Source organism: Stenella coeruleoalba (assembly GCF_951394435.1).
Source record: "Stenella coeruleoalba genome assembly, chromosome: 21".
NCBI classification, from domain to species: domain Eukaryota; kingdom Metazoa; phylum Chordata; class Mammalia; order Artiodactyla; family Delphinidae; genus Stenella; species Stenella coeruleoalba.
The window spans coordinates 31,544,344-31,566,832 of record NC_137167.1 but is presented as its reverse complement, the minus strand read 5'-3'; the positions used below and the strand labels follow the sequence as shown (position 1 = coordinate 31,566,832).

The following is a 22,489-nucleotide window of genomic DNA, read 5'->3' as shown; positions in this document are numbered from 1 at the left end:
TGATCTATAATCTGTAACGATGGAGTTCCTAAATGACTCCGTACTGTTACAGGAAATGCCTTTCTAAAGCTCTGATACAGTCCTGCTCTTTAGCACATGGCTCTGGGGCTACAGAGCACATCACGCGGTTTAGCAGCCAATGCAGTGTCATGGATTCCTTTCATGATTCCAAACATTAATACTGAAAAAAAGTTCTTTCAGTAAAGGCTTTGTACCTTACGTTTCAGAACATGAGTTCTTTGACTTTCAAAGGTAGCCTTGTCTTCTGTAACATTTTGCTCCTACGCATAATTATAACAGGTTTAAAATTCAGACTTGTCTGGTAAAATCATAAATAGCATAAGAAAATCTGAAAGTAAGACACATCTCATTATGGTTATTTTTATCTTTACTTACCTTGACTTTTAATGTCATTCAATATTTATCCCTGTAGATCAACTATACTTTAATAAAATAAATCTTTAAAAATATTTCTTATTCCTATGGAACACCAGACCTTCTACAGAATTTACTTCACCTAATCCCTGCCCTCTACTAACTTACTCTGAGGCAGCATCATACATTTATTCATAATTAAGTAAACACAATTTAAATAACCTTCAGATTTTCAATGTGCTCCAACTTTTAACCATTTTCATCTTCTATCCTATAAATTCCATTAACCACGAGGGGATATTTATTGTTACATAAAGAAGCTCTGGAAGCATCCTCTCCTTGCTGCTCCGTTTCTTAATCGCCTACTAATGAATTCTTTCCAATCTCCAGTTGGACGTGTAACAGGAATTCCAACCTTAACCCGTCTGTAGTGGGCTGAATGATGGCTTCCTAAAGACAGTAGGTCACAAAAGCAGGAACCTGTAACTGTTACTTTATGAAGAGGATCTTTGCAGATGTAATTAAGGATCTTGACATGGCGAGATGATTCTGGATTATCAGGGTGATCTCTGAATGCAAACACAAGTATCCTTATGAGAGAGAGGCAGAGGGAGATATGATACACACAGAAGGGGAGAAGGTAACGTGACCACACAGGCAGAGACGTGAGGAGTCGTGTAGCCACAAATGAACACTGCCAGCCACCGGAAGCTTGAAAAGGCACGGAATGGATTCTCCCCTAGAGCCTCCAGGAGCACAGACCGGCCCACAGCTTGACTTTGGCCCGATGAAACCGATGCTGGGCTTCTGGCATCCAGAACCGTGAGAGAAGAAATTTCTGTTGCTTTAAGCTGTCAGGTTAGTGGCAACTTGTTATGGCAGCCATGGGAAACTAGTACAAATAAGTCAGGACCTCCTGCCCCCATCCGCAACTCTGCTAGTTTGTCACATCTCAGCAAATGGCATCACCATCACTCAGCTGATCAGGCCAGAAACGTGTGAGCCATCCTTAACCCTTCTTACCCTCATAACTGGTCCACCAGCAAGTCCTGCAGGCTCTGCCGCAGAGGCAAATCTACTAGAAGCTCACGAAGCCTCCACGGCTTGCTGTGCTGTCCTCTGTGGATCGGAGTGGCAGGGTGCAGAGTGGGGGCAGTCACTCCAGCTGCACGGGCACTGAGGACACTGTCGCTGGTGTCAGTCCTGGGGCTCTCTCTGGGCAAGGCCCACGTGCTGCCAGCACCAGCTCATACCTGCTCGGTGCCCAGGGACGGTGTGCCGGCCTGGCACAGGGAGCAGGTGCACTGTCTATACTTCCAGGACAAGCGATTCTGCTCCATTCCTCTTAGGGGACGTCATGACCTGGGCTGCGAGTGCACTCAACACAGGCGCCACCCACCACTGACCCACAGACAGCCTGGTAGAGGCGCAGGGCAGAGACAGCTGAGGGAGAGAGACCCAAAGGCTGGTGGTTCTCAGAGAAAGGTCCTTGGGCCCACAGCGCCAGCACCACGTGGGAACTCGGTAGTCATAGAGTCCAGGCCTCTCCCCAGACCTGTGAATCGCACACTCGGGGTAAAGCCCAGCAATCCGTCCAAATTCTACTTCAGCTGAGTCAATTGCCACAGTCTACTCTGATCCCTTAGTCAGGGAGCCACAGTACTTCCTGGAAGCCCCCCAGAATGTGTTTCTCCTGCTGAAACCAGAGAGAATCTGCTATCATGAGACTTGAAATGAAAGGGTGAAGCAGGAAGCAGCTTAGACCTGCCTGTATTCTTTCCACTTGTTCCATCTGTGGGCAGCCCAGGCAAGGTCACCTTTGGGAGTTCCAGTTCCTGAGATGTGGGTTTTTATAGTTTTTGCATTGATGCTATGAAATTACCCCAACATTTATTTTGGCTCCATAATCCATAAACTCCCATTTTAAGATAATTTGTATTGGGTATCTTTCACTGTAGTCAAAATTTGAGTCCTTTGTAAACTATGTTTTTAAACATGACAACTATGTAGTCAAACTTCCCCAAACAGGGCTATCCTGTCAAGATTAACCCACCACAGATTTTCTTCACGTCTCCCAAATGCCCTATAATTGCTCCATCCCCCTGAAAAATCTCTGCCAGGTCAGCTCGGCCTTAAGAACTGGTTTGCAAACAACACTAAATTCTCATTAACTAGCAACCAACTCTCAACACATTTCCAAACTAGATGGCTTCTAGAGACGTAAATACGTCTTTGTATAGAAACAAAACACCCTCCTCTCCTGCAGCTTCCTGAGCGCACAGGGCGTTTCCCCATGCACCTTGTCAGGGGCTGTTTTCTCTCCCAGGAAATCCCTTTCCGGCCTCTTGTCTGTGATGAGTTCCTATTTCTTCCCACCCTAAGCTCAAACTTCACCTCCTCAGAGAGATTTCTTTGTTCTTCCCAGGTGGATTTCAAGGTTTCCTCATCCATACTATAGCTCCACTGCCGTTAGCACAAATGTGCCCTTTTGCAGCATTTCCATCACGGGCTTCTCATGATCTATTGACTCCCCACGTTAGACCCTGAGCACTTCGAGTGACTGTATTCGCTGTTCTCTTTGTTTTCCCAGTACCTGGCATATAGCAGACCCTAAGAAAGAAAGTGAACAGTACAGAAATGAAAAAGTGAAACAGAAATTATAAAGACTCTAGTAAAAAACAAAGAAAAATGCAGTTTCCCCTTAAGGAAACAATACTCACACATGTAAATTATGCTAGCTAGTAATATAAAGGAGAGCCAACAATAACTGGTATAGGTATTCAAAGTGTGGTGTGATCAATGAAAACTGGAAAATCTGGGGAGGACTTCGGGAAGGGGTGAAGTAAACTTTTAGTGACTGAAGGAACACAAGAATTTAGATCATTACTACTGGGCTTCTCATATTTCAATTTTATTTGAAATGACTTTAAAGTGAAAAAATTTAGTCAATATAAAAAGTGCTCAAATGCTTATCCAGAAAATGAATTGAATATACTTAATTACAGAAATCTCTAAGATTGGGGCCAATAGTACTGGTTTTCAAATGTCTTATTTTGTATACACTTATTTTGCAATGAGTCTTGAGCTGGATGCCTAGACAGAACAGAACTAGGTCAGGAGGGAGGAGGGAATGCAGGGCCCAGGACATTTCCAGTACAGCATGGCCTCCCTAACTCGTAGTAACTCCCAAGTCTCTTTCAGGGAACCCTTGAGGCTCTGAATCCTAGTTTCAAAAACCCTTTGGAATTGACAATGATCTTATTTTTATGATAAATAACATGTTTACTTGATAATCTGGAAGAATTTTTTAAAAATTCAAAAGCTATCAATTCACAGAAAACAAATACATATGGAACATTAATTACTTATTCAGTAGACAAATATATATTGAATGTACTCTATCTTCCAGATCCAGTGTTATACACTTTTGATCAAATAAATGTACACCTATGACATTAAAAATAAGAAACCCATAAATCTGTGTAATATAACATTATTTAAACATATTTCAGATCTCTATGATAGTAAAATGGGATGAGGAAGCTGAGAAAAAGGGGATATGGTGTGGTTTAGAGTAAAGTAATCAACAATGAAAGGTGATGAACAAAATGAAACACAGGAACAAGGAGAAAAAAAGAAAGACAGCTGCAAATATATTTATGAAGACATAATGGGGGTCTGGACCATGTCATCTCCATCCCAGGGCCCTGAGCTCTCCACAGACAAGATGGCGCCTCCCTCCTCCTTTGCTCTTTGCTATATACTTTTTCAGTGAACTGATCTTGCTTTAATACTTCAACTAAGAACACGGGTAGTAACACTCAAGCCATCATCTCCCACCCACTTCCCACCCTATGTGGACTATCTAGTCCTCCATAGCAAACCTCTCACAATACTTGCTGGCATTAAAATTTTTTTAAAGTACCTATTTTTCTCTCCATTTCCAGTGTCTTGACCTCAGGACTGGAAACCGTCTCTCGCCCATTACACTACACAAGTTTCACGTCTGTTTCTTCAGTTCCCATCCTAATTATGCTATAATCAATTAAAAAGTCCTTCATCTCCTGATTCAGGTAAGACATTAGCCATCTCCAGAACTACTACTGATTCCTACTAGTTGATCCCATCCTACCTGTAAAACTAACTTTTGCTATTTAACAAGCTTGGAGACTTCGTTTGGCTCTGCCACTGTTATCATCAATGATTCAAGGTTTGTGGCAATGCTCCTTCTTTCCAAGTAAATAATGTCTATTTGCTCATTTATTTAGCCAAAATTCTTTTTTTTTTAAACATCTTTATTAGACTATAATTGCTTTACAAACTTGTGTTAGTTTCTGCTGTATAACAAAGTGAATCAGCTATACGCATACATATATCTCCATATCCCCTCCCTCTGGCATCTCCCTCCCACCCTCCCTATCCCACCCTTCTACGTGGTCACAAAGCACCGAGCTGATCTCCCCGTGCTATGCGGCTGCTTCCGACTAGCCATCCATTTTACATTTGGTGCTGTATATGTCAATGTTACTCTCTCACTTAGTCCCAGCTTACCCTTCCCCATCCCCATGTCAAGTCCATTCTCTACGTCTACATCTTTATTCCTGTCCTGACCCTAGGTTCATCAGAAGCATTTTTTTTTTTTTTAGATTCCATATATATGTGTTAGCATACAGTATTTGTTTTTCTCTTTCTGACTTACTTCACCCTGTATGACAGACTCTAGGTCCATCCACCTCACTACAAATAACTCCATTTCATTTCTTTTTATGGCCAAGTAATATTCCATTGTATATATGTGCCACATCTTCTTTATCCATTCATCTGTTGATGGACATTTAGGTTACTTCCATGTCCTGGCTATTGTAAATAGAGCTGCAATGAACTTTGTGGTACATGACTCTTTTTTTTTTTTTTTTTTTGTGGTATGCGGGCCTCTCACTGTTGTGGCTTCTCCCGTCGCAGAGCACAGGCTCCGGACACGCAGGCTCAGCAGCCATGGCTCATGGGCCCAGCCGCTCCGCGGCATGTGGGATCTTCCCGGACTGGGGCACGAACCCGTGTCCCCTGCATCGGCAGGCAGACTCAACCACTGCGCCACCAGGAAAGCCCATGACTCTTCTTGATTATGATTTTCTCAGGGTATATGCCCAGTAGTGGGATTGCTGGGTCATATGGTAGTTCTACTTTTAGTTAAAGAACCTCCATACTGTTCTCCATAGTGGCTGTGTGAATTTACATTCCCACCAACAGTGCAAGAGGGCTTCCTTTTCTCCACACTGTCTCCAGCATTTATGGTTTGTAGATGTTTTGATGATGGCCATTCTGACTGGTGTGAGGTGATACCTCACTGTAGTTTTGATTTGCATCTAATGATTAGCGATGCTGAGCATCTTTTCATGTATTTGTTGGCAATCTGTATATCTTCTTTGGAGAAATGTCTATGTAGGTCTTCTGCCCATTTTTGGATTGGGTTCTTTGTTTTTTTGATATTGAGCTGCATGAGCTGCTTGTATACTTTGGAGATTAATCCTTTGTCAGTTGCTTCGTTTACAAATATTTTCTCCCATTTTGAGGGTTGTCTTTTCGTCTTGTTTCTGGTTTCCTTTGCTGTGCAAAAGCTTTTAAGTTTCATTAGGTCCCATTTGTTTATTTTTGTTTTTATTTCCATTTCTCTAGGAGGTGGGTCAAAAAGGATCTTGCTGTGATGTCATAGACTGTCCTACCTATGTTTTCCTCTAAGAGTTTTATAGTGTCTGGCCTTACATTTAGGTCTTTAATCCATTTTGAGTTTATTTTTGTGTATGGTGTTAGGGAGTGTTCTAATTTCATTCTTTTACATGTAGCTGTCCAGTTTTCCCAGCACCACTTATTGAAGAGGCTGTCTTTTCTCCATTGTATATTCTTGCCTCCTTTATCAAACATAAGGTGACGATATGTGCATGGGTTTACCTCTGGGCTTTCTATCCTGTTCCATTGATCTATACTTCTGTTTTTGTGCCAGTACCATACTGTCTTGATTACTGTAGCTTTGTAGTATAGTCTGAAGTCAGGAAGCCTGATTCCTCCAGCTCTGTTTTTCTTTCTCAAGATTGCTTTGGCCATTTGGGGTCTTTCGTGTTTCCATGCAAATTGTGAAATTTTTTGTTCTAGTTCTGTGAAAAATGCCACTGGTAGTTTGACAGGGGGTGCACTGAATCAGTAGATTGCTTTGGGTAGTATAGTCATTTTCACAATGCTGATTCTTCCAGTCCAAGAACATAATATATCTCTCCATCTGTTTGTATCATCTTTAATTTCTTTTGTCAGTGTCTTATAGATTTCTGCATACAGGTCTTTTGTCTCCTTAGGTAGGTTTATTCCTAGGTATTTTATTCTTTTTGTTGCAGTGGTAAATGGGAGTGTTTCCTTAATTTCTCTTTCAGATTTTTCATCATTAGTGTATAGGAATGCAAGAGATTTCTGTGCATTAATTTTGTATCCTGCTACTCTACCAAATTCATTGATTAGCTCTAATAGTTTGTATGTTATTTGCTGCTTTTCCCTTGCTGCTTTCAATATTTTTTCTTCGTATTTAATTTTTGATAGTTTCATTAATATGTGTCTTGGTGTGTTTCTCTTTGCGTTTATCCTGTATGGTACTCTCTGTGTTTCCTGGACTTGATTGACTATTTCCTTTCCCATGTTAGGGAAGTTTTCAACTGTAATCTCTTCAAATATTTTCTCAGCCCCTTTTTTTCTCTTCTTCTTCTGGGACCGCTATAATTTGAACATTGGTGCGTTTAGTGTTGTCCCAGAGGTCTCTGAGACTGTCCTGAATTCTTTTCATTATGTTTTCTTTTCTGCTTTCTGGCAGTTATTTCCACCGTTTTATCTTCCAGCTCATTTATCTGTTCTTCTGCCTCAGTTATTCTGCTATTGGTTCCTTCTAGAGTATTTTGATTTCAGTAAGTGTGTTGTTCATCACTGTTTGTTTGCTCTTTATTTCTTCTAGATCCTCGGTAACTGTTTCTTGTAATTTCTCCAATTTGTTTCCCAGATTTCGGATCATCTTTACTAGCATTACTCTGAACTCTTTTTCAGATAGGTTGCCTATTTCGTCTTCACTTATTTGGTCTTGTAGGTTTTTACCTTGCTCCTTCATCTGTAACATATTTTTCCATGGTTTCATCTTTTTTTTTGGTTTGTTTCCTCTTTTTGATAGGTGGTGCTGTATTCCTGTCTTACTGGTTGTTTGGCCTGAGACGTCCAGCATTGGAGTTTGCAGGCAGTTGGACAGATCCAGGTCTTGGTGCTGAGATGAGGACCTCCGGGAGGCCGTACTCCGATTAATATTCCCTGGGGTCTGAGGTTCTCTGTTAGTCCAGTGGTTTGGACTCAGAGCTTCCACCACAGCAGCTTGGTCCCGACCTCTGGCCTGAGAACCAACATCTCACAAGCTTCATGGTGTGGTTAAAAAAAAAAAAAGAAAGAAAAAAAGGAGCAGTACAATATCAAAGAATAAAAAACAAAATAAAATTAGAATGATAAAAAATACATTAAGAGAAATAAAAGTATAATTGAAACAACCGGTCGCTGGGGATTCCTCCCGTCCCCTTAGGTGTCTGTGGTCTCCCACCAGTGCCTGGTAGGTGCCCTAGCTGTGAGGAGACAGAAATTCCGCATCCTCATAGTACGCCGTCTTGACCCCGTCCCCCTATCTCTTTAAAATAAACTTCAAGTTACACTTTTTCCATGAGATTTTCCCAACCTTTTGTATACCTATAAACTTCTAACATCCCCCAAACTTTTGTAGCACTTTATGTGCTTCATGTCTGTACTGATTATTTTGGCTTGTAATCACATATAGTTCAGCTCCTTTATACTGTTAATATTTCAGCCAGCCTTCCCCAAAGAGACCTACGGCCTCTTACCAGGGTAAGTACACTGTGGAAAAGGAAACTGTCAAAGCTTTGAGGACTTCTGGACACTAGTTCTGAACTGACAATAATTCCAGGAGACCCAAAAGCGCCACTGTGCTCTGCCAGTCAGAGTAGGGGCTTGTGGAGGTCAGGTGATCAATGGGATTTTAGTTCAAGTTCATCCCACAGTGGGTCCCTGAGCCCATCCTGTGGTTACTTTCCCAGCTCTGGAATGCAGAGTGGGAACAGACTTACTCAGCCACTGGCTGAATCACCACACATGTGTTTAGTAAGTAGTCGGTTATTTCACCAAGAAGACTGCAGTTTTGTAAAGAGAGCTTGCTAATGTTTTATAATATTATTTCAAAAGCAAGAACTTTGGAAAATACTTGCATTTTCCCAATTATTGACAAAACTACACCTCCTGGTAATCACTTTACAAATGAGATGAAAGTCAAAGCCTGGATATTAACAACAAAGTTAGAGATTTTCTACTGAATTCAGAAGAGGCTCGTAAGTCATCTTCAGCTCATTCTGGTTTTTGGATGATATTATTTACTATTTCCTTCCAAGTGTTCAAATACTTGTGAGTTATGTTCTGTTCTTAATAGCCTGATAGCTATTCAACCATGTTCTCTTATTAATAGCGTTTTTATTAGAGAATTAGGGCAAACAGTAAACTTTAAATTAGATTTCTCACCATATGTCGACATGTTGAGCATTTTCCTTCTGACACTGAGGACAGAAATATGTCATTCTCTTATTCTCCCCTAAGCGACACACAGTTATTTTGCAGCAGCACTGACCACAATTAGGACGCTTGTAAACCTTATAGTGGTTAGAGACAGCAGATCCTGCTTTGTGGCACTAAAAACAAACAAACAAACATTACAATGTTATCTACAAAATAGTATTGAAAGGTATATTCTTGAAAGTCATTTCTAAAAATAATTTGTTAAAAATGTACATATGTTTATACATATGTCCTCATAATCTTTTCTTTCATTTGAGAAAAAGATATTGACAAGATTCAGCAACATTTGTCAAATAAGATTTGTGTGAAATAATTAAGTCATTATTGTATAACTTATTAGTATTCAAAATTGTTCTTTGCATGGCTTTACCCTCCTATCTAAATGGGATATAAAAGTTCTATAATTTAAAATGTCTTTCATGCCTTTAAGGTTTTTATAATTAAACATAATTATGTGGTTATAAGAAAAAGACTAGATTAGCTTTAAATCTGATTATTTTTAGAACACCGAAGCTGCTCACTTTGTTTCAACAGTCAAAAAATTTATTCCTAGGGAGAAACATTTAACAAGATCATCTTCTTTGTTGACCTGAAAAGGGACAGTTTTTTTGTTTTTAATCTTACAGACTCACTGAAAAAGAAAAATTTAAATGCCATCTTAGCAGCGAACATGTTCTGTTTTGGCATAAGTTCTGATACTCTCTGTCACAGTTTTATTCTACTCACATACAGTTAAAGCTCCTACAAAGAGAATGTTAGGGATTTACATCAGCAGTGTGAAAATTTAAAAGCCCAGAAATATGGTGGATCATATTAGAAGCTGAAAATTACAGGAACAACTCATATTAATTTAAGCAAAGTACTGAAATGCCCATCTTAATCTGAGCAGAAAATGGGTAGGTATCTGTAATCATCTTTCCCTAGAAGAATAAGTGAGCATATGTAATACTAAAATAGCCATCGATACTCAGGACAGGTATGTAAAGCAAGAGGCTCATTAACACTTCAGGCCAATTAAAGAAGAAGCCTACAATACCTGACTTTCTAACAGTAGTAAAAACAAACATTTTGAATACAGGAAATGGACTGTAGAGAAAAAAAGACATATTTATGATACTTCGTTTAAAGGCAAAATGTGTTTACTTAACTCTATATATGCATATATATGTATATATACAACTTACAAAATTTACAGTTTAGTGAGGACTTATTCTCAAAACAGTCTCTGTGGTAGATAGAGAAGTATTATTATCCCGTTTTACAGATAAAGAAACTAAATCTAAATTAAGTTACCTAAATAACATTAACCACACTGATAGGTAAGTGGCAAAATCTGACTGAACTGAAGTCTATATTTATCCCAAAGTACTGAATCTCTCTCTAGGCTACCTATATGTTACTTTTATATATCCAAAATTAGAACAAGAGTCTAAGTAAGTAAAATGCTAACATAGCTGTCCCCCAACTTAGTGTAAAGATAATTTAATATAATTAGAGTTAGACAAGTTTGGACCGACCTGTGACCTAATTTCAAGGTGTTAATTATGCCCATAACATGTCACTCTCCCCTATTGCACCTCTATGCTCTTACCACTAGATGGCTACATACAGCCTTGACATTTCTGGTGCAAAGGGAAATAACTGACATTTTACATAGTTGAAAATTTTTTGCTCTTACCCTGTAAAAAAGAAGGCTGAAATCACGTATCATTTTCACAAGGTGATGTGTCTGTTCATCTGTTAACTGACAAACCTTAAAACAGAAAAACAACTCAGGAGAGTTTCATAATTTGTTCATTATTGTAGAAAAACAATACCACTTGCCAGTTCTACCTAAGAGAACTTGAAATAGATTTGAAATATATGCATCTCTTCTAAAACTCATATATCTATTCAGTGTTATTAACAGTGTATATTTTTAAGTGATGGTACTACAGATAAAAAATACCATCCATTCTCGAACTTATTTACAAAACAGAAATAGACCCACAGACATAGAAAACAACTTATGGTTACCAAAGGGGCTAGCCGGGGGTGGAGTGGGAGATAAATTAGGACTTTGGGATTAATGGATACACACGACTACATAGAAAATAGATAAACAACAAGGACCTAACTGTATAGCATGGGGAACTATACTCAGTATCTTTATTTTTTTTTAAGATTTATATTTTTTTGTTGTGGACCATTTTTATAGTCTTCATTGAATTTTTTACAATATTGCTTCTGTTTGATGTTTTGTTTTTTTTGGCCACGAGGCATGTGGGATCTTAGCTCCCTGACCAGGGATCGAACCCGCACCCCCTGCATTGGAAGGCAAAGTCTTAACCACTGGACCGCCAGGGAAGTCCCCTCAGTATCTTTTAATAACATATAATGGAAAAGATTCGGAAAAAGAATACATATATGTATATAACTGAATCACTCTGCTATACCGTTGAAACTAACACAACACTGCCAATTAACTATACCTCAATTTTAGAAAAATTCAAAAAAGAAAAATACCATCTTATAAACTTTAATTCTAAATTCAAATATTTATTGAATACCTATTCTGTACTGGACATCTTCAAAGTCCCAGCATTGCCTATCAGCCACCTTGAAAAGTCTTGCAGGAGAAAAAAGGAAGGAAAAAAAAAAAAAGACCAGAAAGAAGGGACAAACAGGTACAGGAGTAGATGTTCTCCAAGGTCACTATCAAGCTTTAAAAAGATATGAATTTATAGACATGCTTTAATATTAAAGTACACGTTAACACATGGAAGAACGCAGAAACAGACCTTGCTGAAGAATTTTTTTGTGACACAGCCTAGCATAAACCTCAGGGTCACCCTTTGCAGAATTCGTTATCATTTGGCACATGTAGTTTCAATAGTAATTCCAGAAGACTCACCTTTGTTGTGTGTATATGAATACATATGTATATCTTTATACAACAGAAACAAATTTATCAGTGCCTCTAAAATCTAAAACTATCTAATCAACATAATCCTTCTAAAAGTATTTTTTCATTTATTTAAAGTTTAAAACATATGTACTTCTCAAATTCATTTATTTCTTACCACATCTTACGTACTACGTTCAGTCACATCTTAAAAGGCTAGATTATATTTTTTCAATCATTGTACGTGTGCTTTTAGGGGGCTAATAGCTAAGCTTCAGAAAGATTAATTTTTAACCCCCACATGCTTTACGGCCGGCTGGACGTACTGATAAAAAGTAAATTGTCAGTTTATCAAAGATAACAACAATGTTCTGGTTAACAACATTCTGGGTACTTTTTTCAAAAACATTTTCCATAGAGTTCTAGATGATTTTAAAAAGCTCATAAGCTCATTAGTGTTAAAATTCTGTCTCATTATTCCCATATTACAGAAATTTGACAAGCAGGTTCCAAGTGTCAAAAAACAGAACCAAATCTACAACAATTATTAACTGGTTTCTTTGAAAACTTATTTCCTACTGATCTGAATTGTATAAAAACTCTCTGGGAAGCAATTACACAAAATAAACAGGTACCTTTGGAATCACGTAAAAGACGGTTTAGTTAATAGAGACTATTTGGGTCTGGATAAAAGCCCTAATGTAGCTTTCTTCCCTGGAAACTAAAATATATGTATCCTTCCACCTGGTTTTGAGTTCTAACCGCTCTGACCTTCTTACAACTTGGTCCTATTAATCACCGTTCCTTTTTTTTACAATTTTAACCTCTCCCTCTCGGCCAGTTTGTTTTTTCTCCCCAACATATAAATAAGTTCATGTCACTCCAGTTGAAGAACAAGAAAAAAAATCCCTAAAAATCCAGTTCTTGTCCCAACTTCTCCATCTAGCAGTCTAATATTTTCCCTTTGTTCCAATCTAAGCTATTTTAACAATCACTCTAAGTTTTGTTTCCATTTCCTCACCAATCACTTATTCCTTATTCTCTGCTACCTGACTTCCATTCTTACCATTCCACCAAAACAGCATTTTCTAATGTCATGAACAGGTACAAACAGGAATATATGAGTGTGTGTAGAGTGTGAATTTAATATGCCAGATAGTAAAAGAAAGTTGTGAGCTTCGCTCTTTCATACATTCAACAAATATTTCTTTAATGCCTTCCAAATGCCAGACACTGTATTCTAGATACTTGGATACATCAACGAACCAAACAGACACCTTCCTCCTAAGGGACTGTGTTCTAGCAGAAGTCAGATCCTAAACAATGTATATAACAAGTATCAGGTGATCAGTGGTGTGGAGAAAAATAAAAAGCAAGCAAGTTATGGAAGCCTGGGAGGAAGAAGTGGGTGGCAGGGATGCACACAGCAATTTTTAAAAGAGAGGCCAGGGTTGGCCTCACGGAGAAGCTGGCGTGAGCGAAGACCCCGGAAGTCTGTCTGGGGAGAATGTGTTGCTGCCATGCCGATTTAAGTGTTCCACGTTGGTCCCTTCACAGTGTTTAAAAAGACAGAAATCATTTAAAAACTACTTAACACCTACTTTAACAGCGGGATGGAGACCACTGTCAAAGAGAGCTTCATTTTTGATGATGTTTCCCACGCCGGGTAACACCTTCTGATCCATTAACACGTCACATAGCATCCGTCCTCTCTGCTTTTTCACTTCACTTTCTGCTCTTGGGAAACTAAAGTTAGGTGAACATACATCTAATTCTTCCATCATTCTTATTCTCTGTTGGCTTTCTGCTGAGTTTCTATAGAAAGGAATAGAAAACACATTAATCATGTGCCTGGTTACAATTCACAAAGTGTCATTTAAAATGATCTTTGATATAAACATAAACACTTTATGTTAACCAGCTTATAAGAGTTACATAGCCAAACAATGACGACCCTAACAAAACATGCTATTTGAAGAATCTTTAAAAATGACGTTTTATCAGTTATAAACTACTTTTAAAATTTTTGTTTATTTATTTTCACATGTGACATTCCCAAACCCAACTGCAGAGCCAACTTTGCAGTTTTGCAGCTGAAGCAATTTTTAATTCAATCTTTTACCTGATTTCTACTGATGAGTCAAAGAAACAAATCAGATCTTTGGTGAGCTGTACTTCAAAAACAGGAGGAAGTCCATTTTTATTTTTAGACTTAACTGGATTAATCACGAGGCAGCCTTTCATTCCAAAATGAATCCTAGAACAAAAGCAAACCCATCTTTGAGCGGCAGTAAGTATATCATGCATGAAATTTTTGTTCCTTCACTTTTTGGAATATAAGCAAACAAATGTTAGTCACAATAGACACTTCAAGGGCACAAAGTGATAGCTAATGTCGTATTTTTGTTAATGGCTTTGTATCCTTATAAAACTAGATATGGCAATCATTTTTTCAACTCACAAAGAAAATAAGTTCCTAGAGAAATAATAAGGCCCTGATAGTAAGCCCAAGAAAACACACCCCTGTTCTCTTTTCTTGTCAGATGAGGTACCTTTTATTCACACCACAGTCTACTGTCTCTCAGCTTTTTCTCTGATTCAAAGGCTTGGGGTGAGATAAGGCTAAATTTAAATTGCCTATAGCTGGTGTTTTTATGAATTCTACAAAGCCACCAACATTCACATTCCTTACTTCTAGCTACAGTATATTGGAAATGTTTACTTATTCCAAAATGAGATCTATAGTTTAAGACACTTACTCTTTTCTACCCCCCTGCTTTGGGATAACACAGTGAAACAAATTTTTGCAAAATCTTTCATATTAAAAGAAAAGAGAACAAGTCAAAATGCTATTGTCTTCAATTCTTTTAGTTTCCTTCTACCTTTGTATGTATTGGGAAGAGGGGACTTGTAAATATTTACGGTTAACTTGAAAGCCACAGTGCAGTGATGAAAAATTCATAGCCTTTCAGTTTTTACAGGATTGATTAGTATGTCCAGTTTTAAAAAAAAGAAAAAAAGAAAGTGGTTTTACAAGACTTCTGATGATGAAGATCAGAAATGACTCTCAAGATGAAATAGTTTTCTGCCTTTCAAACCCTTCTCCTTATAGCTTTGTTGAGTTAGTAAATATGGCTCTTTGGGCAGCAAACGTTACTGCTCTGTGCTTCTAATTCCAAAGCACCATGTTACAGTATTGTACAAGGTTAACCAGTCTAACTTTAAAGATGTGGGTTTTAAACGCTGTGCGCCCTACTGTCAATCATAAGTGCATTTTACATGCCCCACAGTTCTTGACAGGAAACATGCGTGCCTGTAAGTACTCCGAAACTTAGCCTACGGAGGTTCAACGCCAGTGAAAGGTGTACAACTGTCATGCCCAGAAGCCAGCATACCTAAAATCTTTTCAGCTGCGTGGCTCCTAAAGTGGATTCTAAATCCCTTTCCATAATGAAGCTGCATCTACATATAAAATCTCAAAGGTTAAGACCCAGTTCAAATGCAGGAGTAGCCCCAGTAAGAACCCCAAATCAAAGAAGTATGCCTTTTTTGGTCTTATAAATCTATTCAGAGGGAAATGTGCATAAAAATAACTATTTTTATAATAAGTTTTATTTTTATGAATTTTTATGAAATAGAAAAATGTTATGTATGATGACTGAGCCCCAATAAACCAATGAATTTTGTGTTTATTATTAAGTACCCTTTATCTTAAACTAAGAAAAACATATCAGTACCATGAAAATTTTCAAGGCACAGTAAATACCTGTACTGTCATATTTCTATCTCTTGATCCTCTCAAGCTCCACCCACTCCCAATCCAACTGGCTACCTGAGACCATTCACTCTGCATAACATGACGGCCTGCCCACCGCGGGCTTTAGGCCCAGCCGGGAGTGGCCTCTGTCCTTTCCTCTGATCCCATGCCTTTTACACAGCTGATTCAGGAATGGAAACCTGGATCAAGCTGGATTCATCAGCATTTTCCTGAGGAATCTATCTGGGACACAGAGAGATCAGTTTCTTGTTAGGATTGGGAGATCTATCATGGGAGCTGACTAGGGTAATGTGTCCTGACATGGGCACCAGAAAAGCCAAGAGAGGCCTGTCTGCAGAGACACAGACGACAGGAGATTTCAGCGGGGAACAGAATCAGGAAATGCAGAGTCCTCATAGCGTTTAGTCTTCGCTTCCAGTTCTACCTGAAGCCTGACTGCATTATCTTCCGGTATCAACAGACACCCATATTCTTATAATAAACAATTACTAAGTTTGTTTAAGTTGGGCTTCTGTCGCTTGCAACCGAAATTCTAATATAAAAATTATGTTCAAACTAAAAATTGAAGTGATAGTAAGAAAATTCCTCTAGTTAGAAATAACTGCCTAAAACAAATCAATAAATAAGACCCAATACTATTTTAACCACCAGCCACATTCTTCCTGTTATCACTAGCAGAATAATCTGAACCTCCTTAGCCAAACATAAATAGCAACGACGACAGTATTGTCACAGGTTCAGATTAATGACAACTACACATGCAGATGAGGCAACTGCTTATGAAGATTATCAAGTGGTCAAAATCGTCATATGGATACTAGCGTGTAAAACAGTTGAATATAAAGATTGTAAAACTTATGCTGGGAATTCAAAGAAAGAGGTTATAAAAAGAAAGATATGGTCTTAACCATGTTGAAAAGGAAAAAGGGAGTTCTGCTTCTACTTAGGATATAGAAGCTAAAAGTGAATATGGATCCTACCCTAAGAAGGAGAGAAAAATCACAGTATTTACAAAATCCTAAATTTTCTTGAGCAGGCAGCCAGGTGAAATAAATTCCAAAGAGTGACAATCCCCTCTGTGGAAAAACAGACACACAAGTTATTCCATCTGGGAAAGAGTACGGGAGAAAGAGACGGCTACTGTAGAAATGGATAAGAAGAAAACAGCTAATATTTTCAACAAACTTTTAAATAGTGTGGCTAGTATGACGGTTTAGAATCTCTGGAGCCCCAGACACAAGGAGAGTGTGCCCTCACTTGTAAGCTCTTTCCCACAGGCATCCACAAGTTAGCTGCCCACAAGTAAGATGTGAGTCATGGCAGGGGACCTGAAAGAGCCACCCTTGGTGACGTGGGACCTGCCTGCATGAAACCCTGTCTCCTTGCTTCTTGAACATGCCTCTTACATGAAGCAGAGGTCTTAGAAAGTTTTAAGATGCTCTAGCCAATAGAGAGGTACAAACAAAAAGCTGAGTAGTAACAGGAGTAACAGGAAACTACCTGCAGGCAGAGGAAGTCTCGTGCCAGGTAACAAGGATAAGCAAGCAGTCTGCCACTGGGGAGGGAAGGAAACCCTTCTGCCTCCAGGCCCAGGCCAAGTGCACTGCTGTTCAGAACGAGCCCAAGCAAAAGCCATCTGCCTCTAGGCATGAGGCAGGGAATCAACCTTGGTGCAGACTCCTGCAGTGATACTCCAGGCACCAGTCCCATGGGAGAGAGCGAGGTAACTCTCTGACCTAAGGCCACCCACACAGCGAAGGAAGCACGGCTGCCTTAGGGAGGAGAGGGGCAGCAGCTCTGAGAAAACTGCAGCCCTGAGGCCCACATGCTCAGGGCCTGCCCAAAATTAAAGCTGGTCTGGAAGAAACAAGAACCTCTGTTTCCCCATCACGAACCTCTCACTGAGTAACAGGCAACAGCAGTCTGCCACCGGAGGGCTGGGGGACCTGAGTGTGGAGAGACTCCCTTAGGACAGGAATATGCAGGGTAGGTAGTCAGTAGGTAGCTGACTAAAAAAAATGATGATACATCCATAGAGTAGAACACTTTGTGCACGTTAAAAATAATAATGTACATTTTGACGTTGACCAATGCAATACGCATGTTATGTAAAAGGGAAAAATATAAATTAAAATTCCTATTTATATAAAAATCATAACATGCAATATCATATAATTCATGCATATGTAATATAAACTATATATACAATTTATATTTTATCTATGATATTTACAAAAACTGTTGAGTGTTTTCTTTTTAACAGTAGTAATTATGGGTGGTATTTACTTTTTCCTTTAGATATTTTGGAACTATCTTAAGGTTTTACAATTGGCTTATATATTACTTTAAAATATGGGAAAAACTGCAATAAAATGATGTGTACTGTGAAAAGAAGCAAGAAAAGGAAAGCGGCAGAACTAGCGACCCTGTAGGCTGTCGGGTGCAGAAGGGAACGTAAATGACTGCGGTAAAGATTTCCATATTTTCTCCAGTTACGCATGAAAGCATTATGGTAATTGAAATACAAGATAAAAGCTACTATTTAAGAAATTTAAAATATGTATTTTTCCACCTGTAGATTACTTTAATGGTCAGTTTTCTTACATTGCAAGTGACAGAGACCCAACTCAAAAAGCTTAGGCATTAAGGGATATTTGGTCGCTTATGGAGTCAGGAAGGCTGAAGAATCACACTGCAGGAAAGGCAAGAATGTGGCTGGATCTTAGCAACAGAGGGAATTGGGGGCTAAAATGCCTCTGGGATTCTCTCTGCTTTATGGAGGCTGGCTGTATTTTCCATCACTTTGTCTTTCTGGACAAGCCAACGGCCACCTACAAGTCTTAAGGCCTCACAGCCCCAGCTTTCCTCCATCAACGAGAGCCTAATCTGCCTCGGCTCCAGCTGAGAAAGTTCACAGAAGAACTTGGGCTGACCCAACCGACTACGTGGGAGAGAACGTTAAGTAAGATTATGCTAAATTCAACTTGAATTCTTTGGTTATTGTGACCAGATGATCAGTTTCCAGAGGAAATGCTGTCCCCAAAAGATAAGTGCGCATGTTGGACAAACAGTAGGTATTCACTACTCTCAAGTATAAACTTTCATTTGGAGTCCTTATCACACTCCAACTTTTCCTAACATGTTATGTGACAGATTACAAAACTATGTTTAAGCTCTAAAACCCTCTTATAAGTAGCATATGTATCATGGATTCCTTAAAGACCTTTCAGCAAACCAGAAAGAACTGTCACATTATCTCTTGCATTTCTCTTTAGAGGATCATATCACTCAAGCTCCAATAAATTACAAAATTGATTATGTATAATGCTTCACTAAAATGGCAAAGCCTCCAAAATATTTCAGATACAGTTTCTGGTCTCTGAGTATGCATGTAATTGCAAACAATGGGAGTCACATAAACCATAAGTTGGAAACACCAAAGTGTTTTAGAAAAGATATTCATTTAAAAAAAAAAAAAATATATATATATATATATATATATATATATATATATATATATATAAAAGTTCACGATATAAGCTGCGTTCATTTTGACTGAAAATAGCAGCTTGTAGGATGGGCATGTCTGGGTGAACAGAGTTACAAATACATGCACACATAGTACCGGCAACACATGCACTCATGGTTAATAGAGATTCTATTTGGTAGTGGGATTGTGAAGGTATAAATTTATTCTTGTTTGTTCATTGTTTCTCAGTTTGCTCTAATGAGTATTTGATACATATTTAACAAAAAATTAAACATGACTCTTTTTTTGTTGACAGATGAAGAGCTTCTGTAAAGTGTTCAGAAAGAGTATAGGTATTAATCACACCTAACACCACATCTGCGCTCCTAAAATAAACGTATACCAAATCATTTTTATTGTTTTCTGGCACTATTCTGAGCACTCTGATACATCTTTTAGCAACAGAAACAGTCACTGTCTAATTTGTATCTTTCTGAAGTGTGGATTTTACATGGCAGATCCTCTTCCAGAGGGCTAGGCCTGTATTCTACTTTCATTAACAAACGAATCCCAGGAAGATTCATGGCCTGGCCTATAAGATGTACTAAATCCATGGGCAATTTGAGTTGTGAGAAGCTGCCTATTGAGGGAAAACTGTGATCATTAAGCATGTTTCCTACTATCAGCTTTCTAAAGAGCAGACCAGCCTGGTGGGGAAGAAACAGAGGTCAGAAATGAAGACTACATTTCTATCTCACGCTCACAGACCTGCAGCCTTACACAGGACCCCATTTCTCTGACACTGTCATCCATCCTCCCAAGAAGCACAGGATAGGAGAGCATTTTCCTAACTTACGTTAAATTGTGAAAGGGAATACAGGTGATTTTAGGTTGTTAACTTCATATTCAAACAGCTGATCTGCCAATGACCTTCAACTGTTACATCACATAGCAGTCAAGGCCATAGGAATCACACTGGTCTCCATCCATGTACTGAGACACATACTCGCCAGGGATGGTACTAGTTACTTAGTTTGAGGAAACAGCTGCCCTTGTTTAGAACTTCATGGAACACTTGCTGACAGCTCTGCACTGAGAAATGATTCCCCCCTTATCAGTCTGGTGGAGAACACTTGGTAAAAACCTCCCTCTCGTGCTATAGAAATAAATCTGCACCTCACAACAGAGAATCAAGGACATATCAATGTTTTCAACTATCTTACATGGATCCCATTGTGTCCTACTCTGTTTGGAGCAAAGAATTTTCAATCACATCAATCAATCTATTACCACAATAATGTAGCCTGCACATCACTGCTGCCTGAACCGGGAGGCGGGTGCTGATGTTATCAATTCCAGGCTGAGAAAAACCATGAAGGGACAACGCTGTCCAGGGACAGCAGCTGCTGACAATGAAGAGACCACGTCAAAGGAAAAGCAATCACATAAAGTCTGAAGTACTCTAAACATGCAATAGATGAGATGCAATAAATAACAATCACAGAGTCATATTATCTCTTTGCAACCATTATTCACCTTCACTTAGAAGCATGGGGTCTGGTAACAGAACTTTTAAGCAGGTGAACACTGTGTAATATCTTAAGGAAACATTAATAAAGATTCAAATTTACAGTTTGCAACAGATTAGGCTAAACTCCGAGAAGACAGATTTGACAGACATATTATTCCACAGGCCTTTTTTTGTATGTTTTGCAAAAATTAGATAGGTGATTACATACATTTCGACATTTTTATCATTAAGTCAACCAATGTGTTAGCAATGAATTTCCATAAGCACTGTGAGACAGCAGAGAACCGGTTACTTCTGTGGAAAGTTTTGAAATCTATAAATAAGTTTCCCTTTCCGTACAAGGCTTCAGAGAAAGAAGGAAGAGAGAAAAATGTAAAAATCTAGAGAGACATTCAAACCAAATGAGGAGCTGTCATAAATATAAAGAGAATAATGTCGCTAAATGCAATAAATATTTGGTGGAAATTAGAGGGAAAAGAGCACCCCGGGGAGTTTGAGGAGGGGCAAAACAGAGCTGTCACGCTCTAATATCCCTTGGGAAGCCCTGCCAGACTGTCATCTTTTTTTAAAAGAAATAAATTGACTAACCCTCCAAGGAACGATGACATCACAATTTATTCTTCTTCTGCTTATTGCTTTCCATGATAGAATCTCAACCTCTTGTATTAGAGCTCTCTTAAAAATGGAGTACTTTCTATGTATTTAAATGTGACATGCAGCAAACTGCAAGAAAAGCCTTCTACACATCTCTAAACATAGAGAGATAAGACGTACTGTACAGATTTACCTTACCGTAAAGCTTTTGGCCCAAAGTACATAAAGAGCTCTTTCCCCAAAGTTTCCACGCCGCTGTAAATGTGCCCATTAAACAGTCTCAAGAAATTCTGGCTGGAATCTTTATTATTATTCAGTGCAGCAGCCTAGGAGAAAATACATACACATATGTAAACACACACAAACTCGAAACAAAAATCATAATTTAATTCTTAAGGTTTTTATATTACTTCATGCCCAGGTACATCCAATGAGAAGAATAATCTCCAACAAGTCGAGTAACGTAATCAGCTGTTTACATACATTTTGTCAAATTACTAGGCAGTCATTTAAAAAGAGAGAGGCCAGAGCTTCCCTGGTGGCGCAGTGGTTGAGAGTCCGCCTGCCGATGCAGAGGACGTGGGTTCGTGCCCCGGTCCGAGAAGATCCCACATGCCGCGGAGCGGCTGGGCCCGTGAGCCATGGCCGCTGAGCCTGCGCGTCCGGAGCCTGTGCTCCGCAATGGGAGAGGCCACAACAGTGAGAGGCCCGCGTACCGCAAAAATAAATAAATAAAAGAGGCCAAATAAAAATTAAGTGGAAAAAAAGTCATTCGCACACAATCAAAATGAACTTCTTCCAGGACCATATCGCTCTGTGCATACGAAAAGCACAGAAAAATGATGTGAATGTTTTAAAGCTAAAAACTAGGGCACAGAGTCTTTCATTTCCAACGTGCAGCCAACGTCCTCGGAAGAGCATTCAGATACAAACAGCTAAAAATGGCGGATAAAATATGGAAACAAGACATTTTGACTTGTAAGCCAGTAAGGAAGAGTAAGAGGTCAAAAACCAAGTAAAGGGCTTCCCTGGTGGCGCAGTGGTTGAGAGTCAGCCTGCCAATGCGGGGGACACGGGTTCGTGCCCCGGTCCGGGGGGATCCCACATGCCGCGGAGCGGCTGGGCCCGTGAGCCATGGCCGCTGAGCCTGAGCTCTGCAACGGGAGAGGCCACAACAGTGAGAAGCCCGCGTACCGCAAAAAAATA

General features: G+C 39.2%; 1 protein-coding gene across 10 annotated transcripts in view; it reads right to left on the bottom strand.

Annotated features, from left to right (window-relative positions):
• NEIL3 (nei like DNA glycosylase 3) overlaps window positions 1-22,489 on the bottom strand; it is a gene marked incomplete at its 5' end in the record, with an annotated part of 176,862 nt that overhangs the window by 68,309 nt on the left and 86,064 nt on the right. For 9 of the 10 annotated variants that reach the window (XR_013825449.1, XR_013825450.1, XR_013825451.1 and 6 more), the window contains 5 exons: window positions 8,974-9,140; window positions 10,706-10,780; window positions 13,513-13,726; window positions 14,034-14,168; window positions 21,482-21,609. Coding sequence is in view for 6 of the 10 variants with exons in the window: in XM_079909019.1 (XP_079765145.1) it covers window positions 8,974-9,140; window positions 10,706-10,780; window positions 13,513-13,726; window positions 14,034-14,168; window positions 21,482-21,609 (719 nt within the window). Of the gene's footprint in view, window positions 1-8,973; window positions 9,141-10,705; window positions 10,781-13,512; window positions 13,727-14,033; window positions 14,169-20,448; window positions 20,747-21,481; window positions 21,610-22,489 lie in introns of those variants that run through there. The other variant, XM_079909017.1, reaches the window with a different exon arrangement.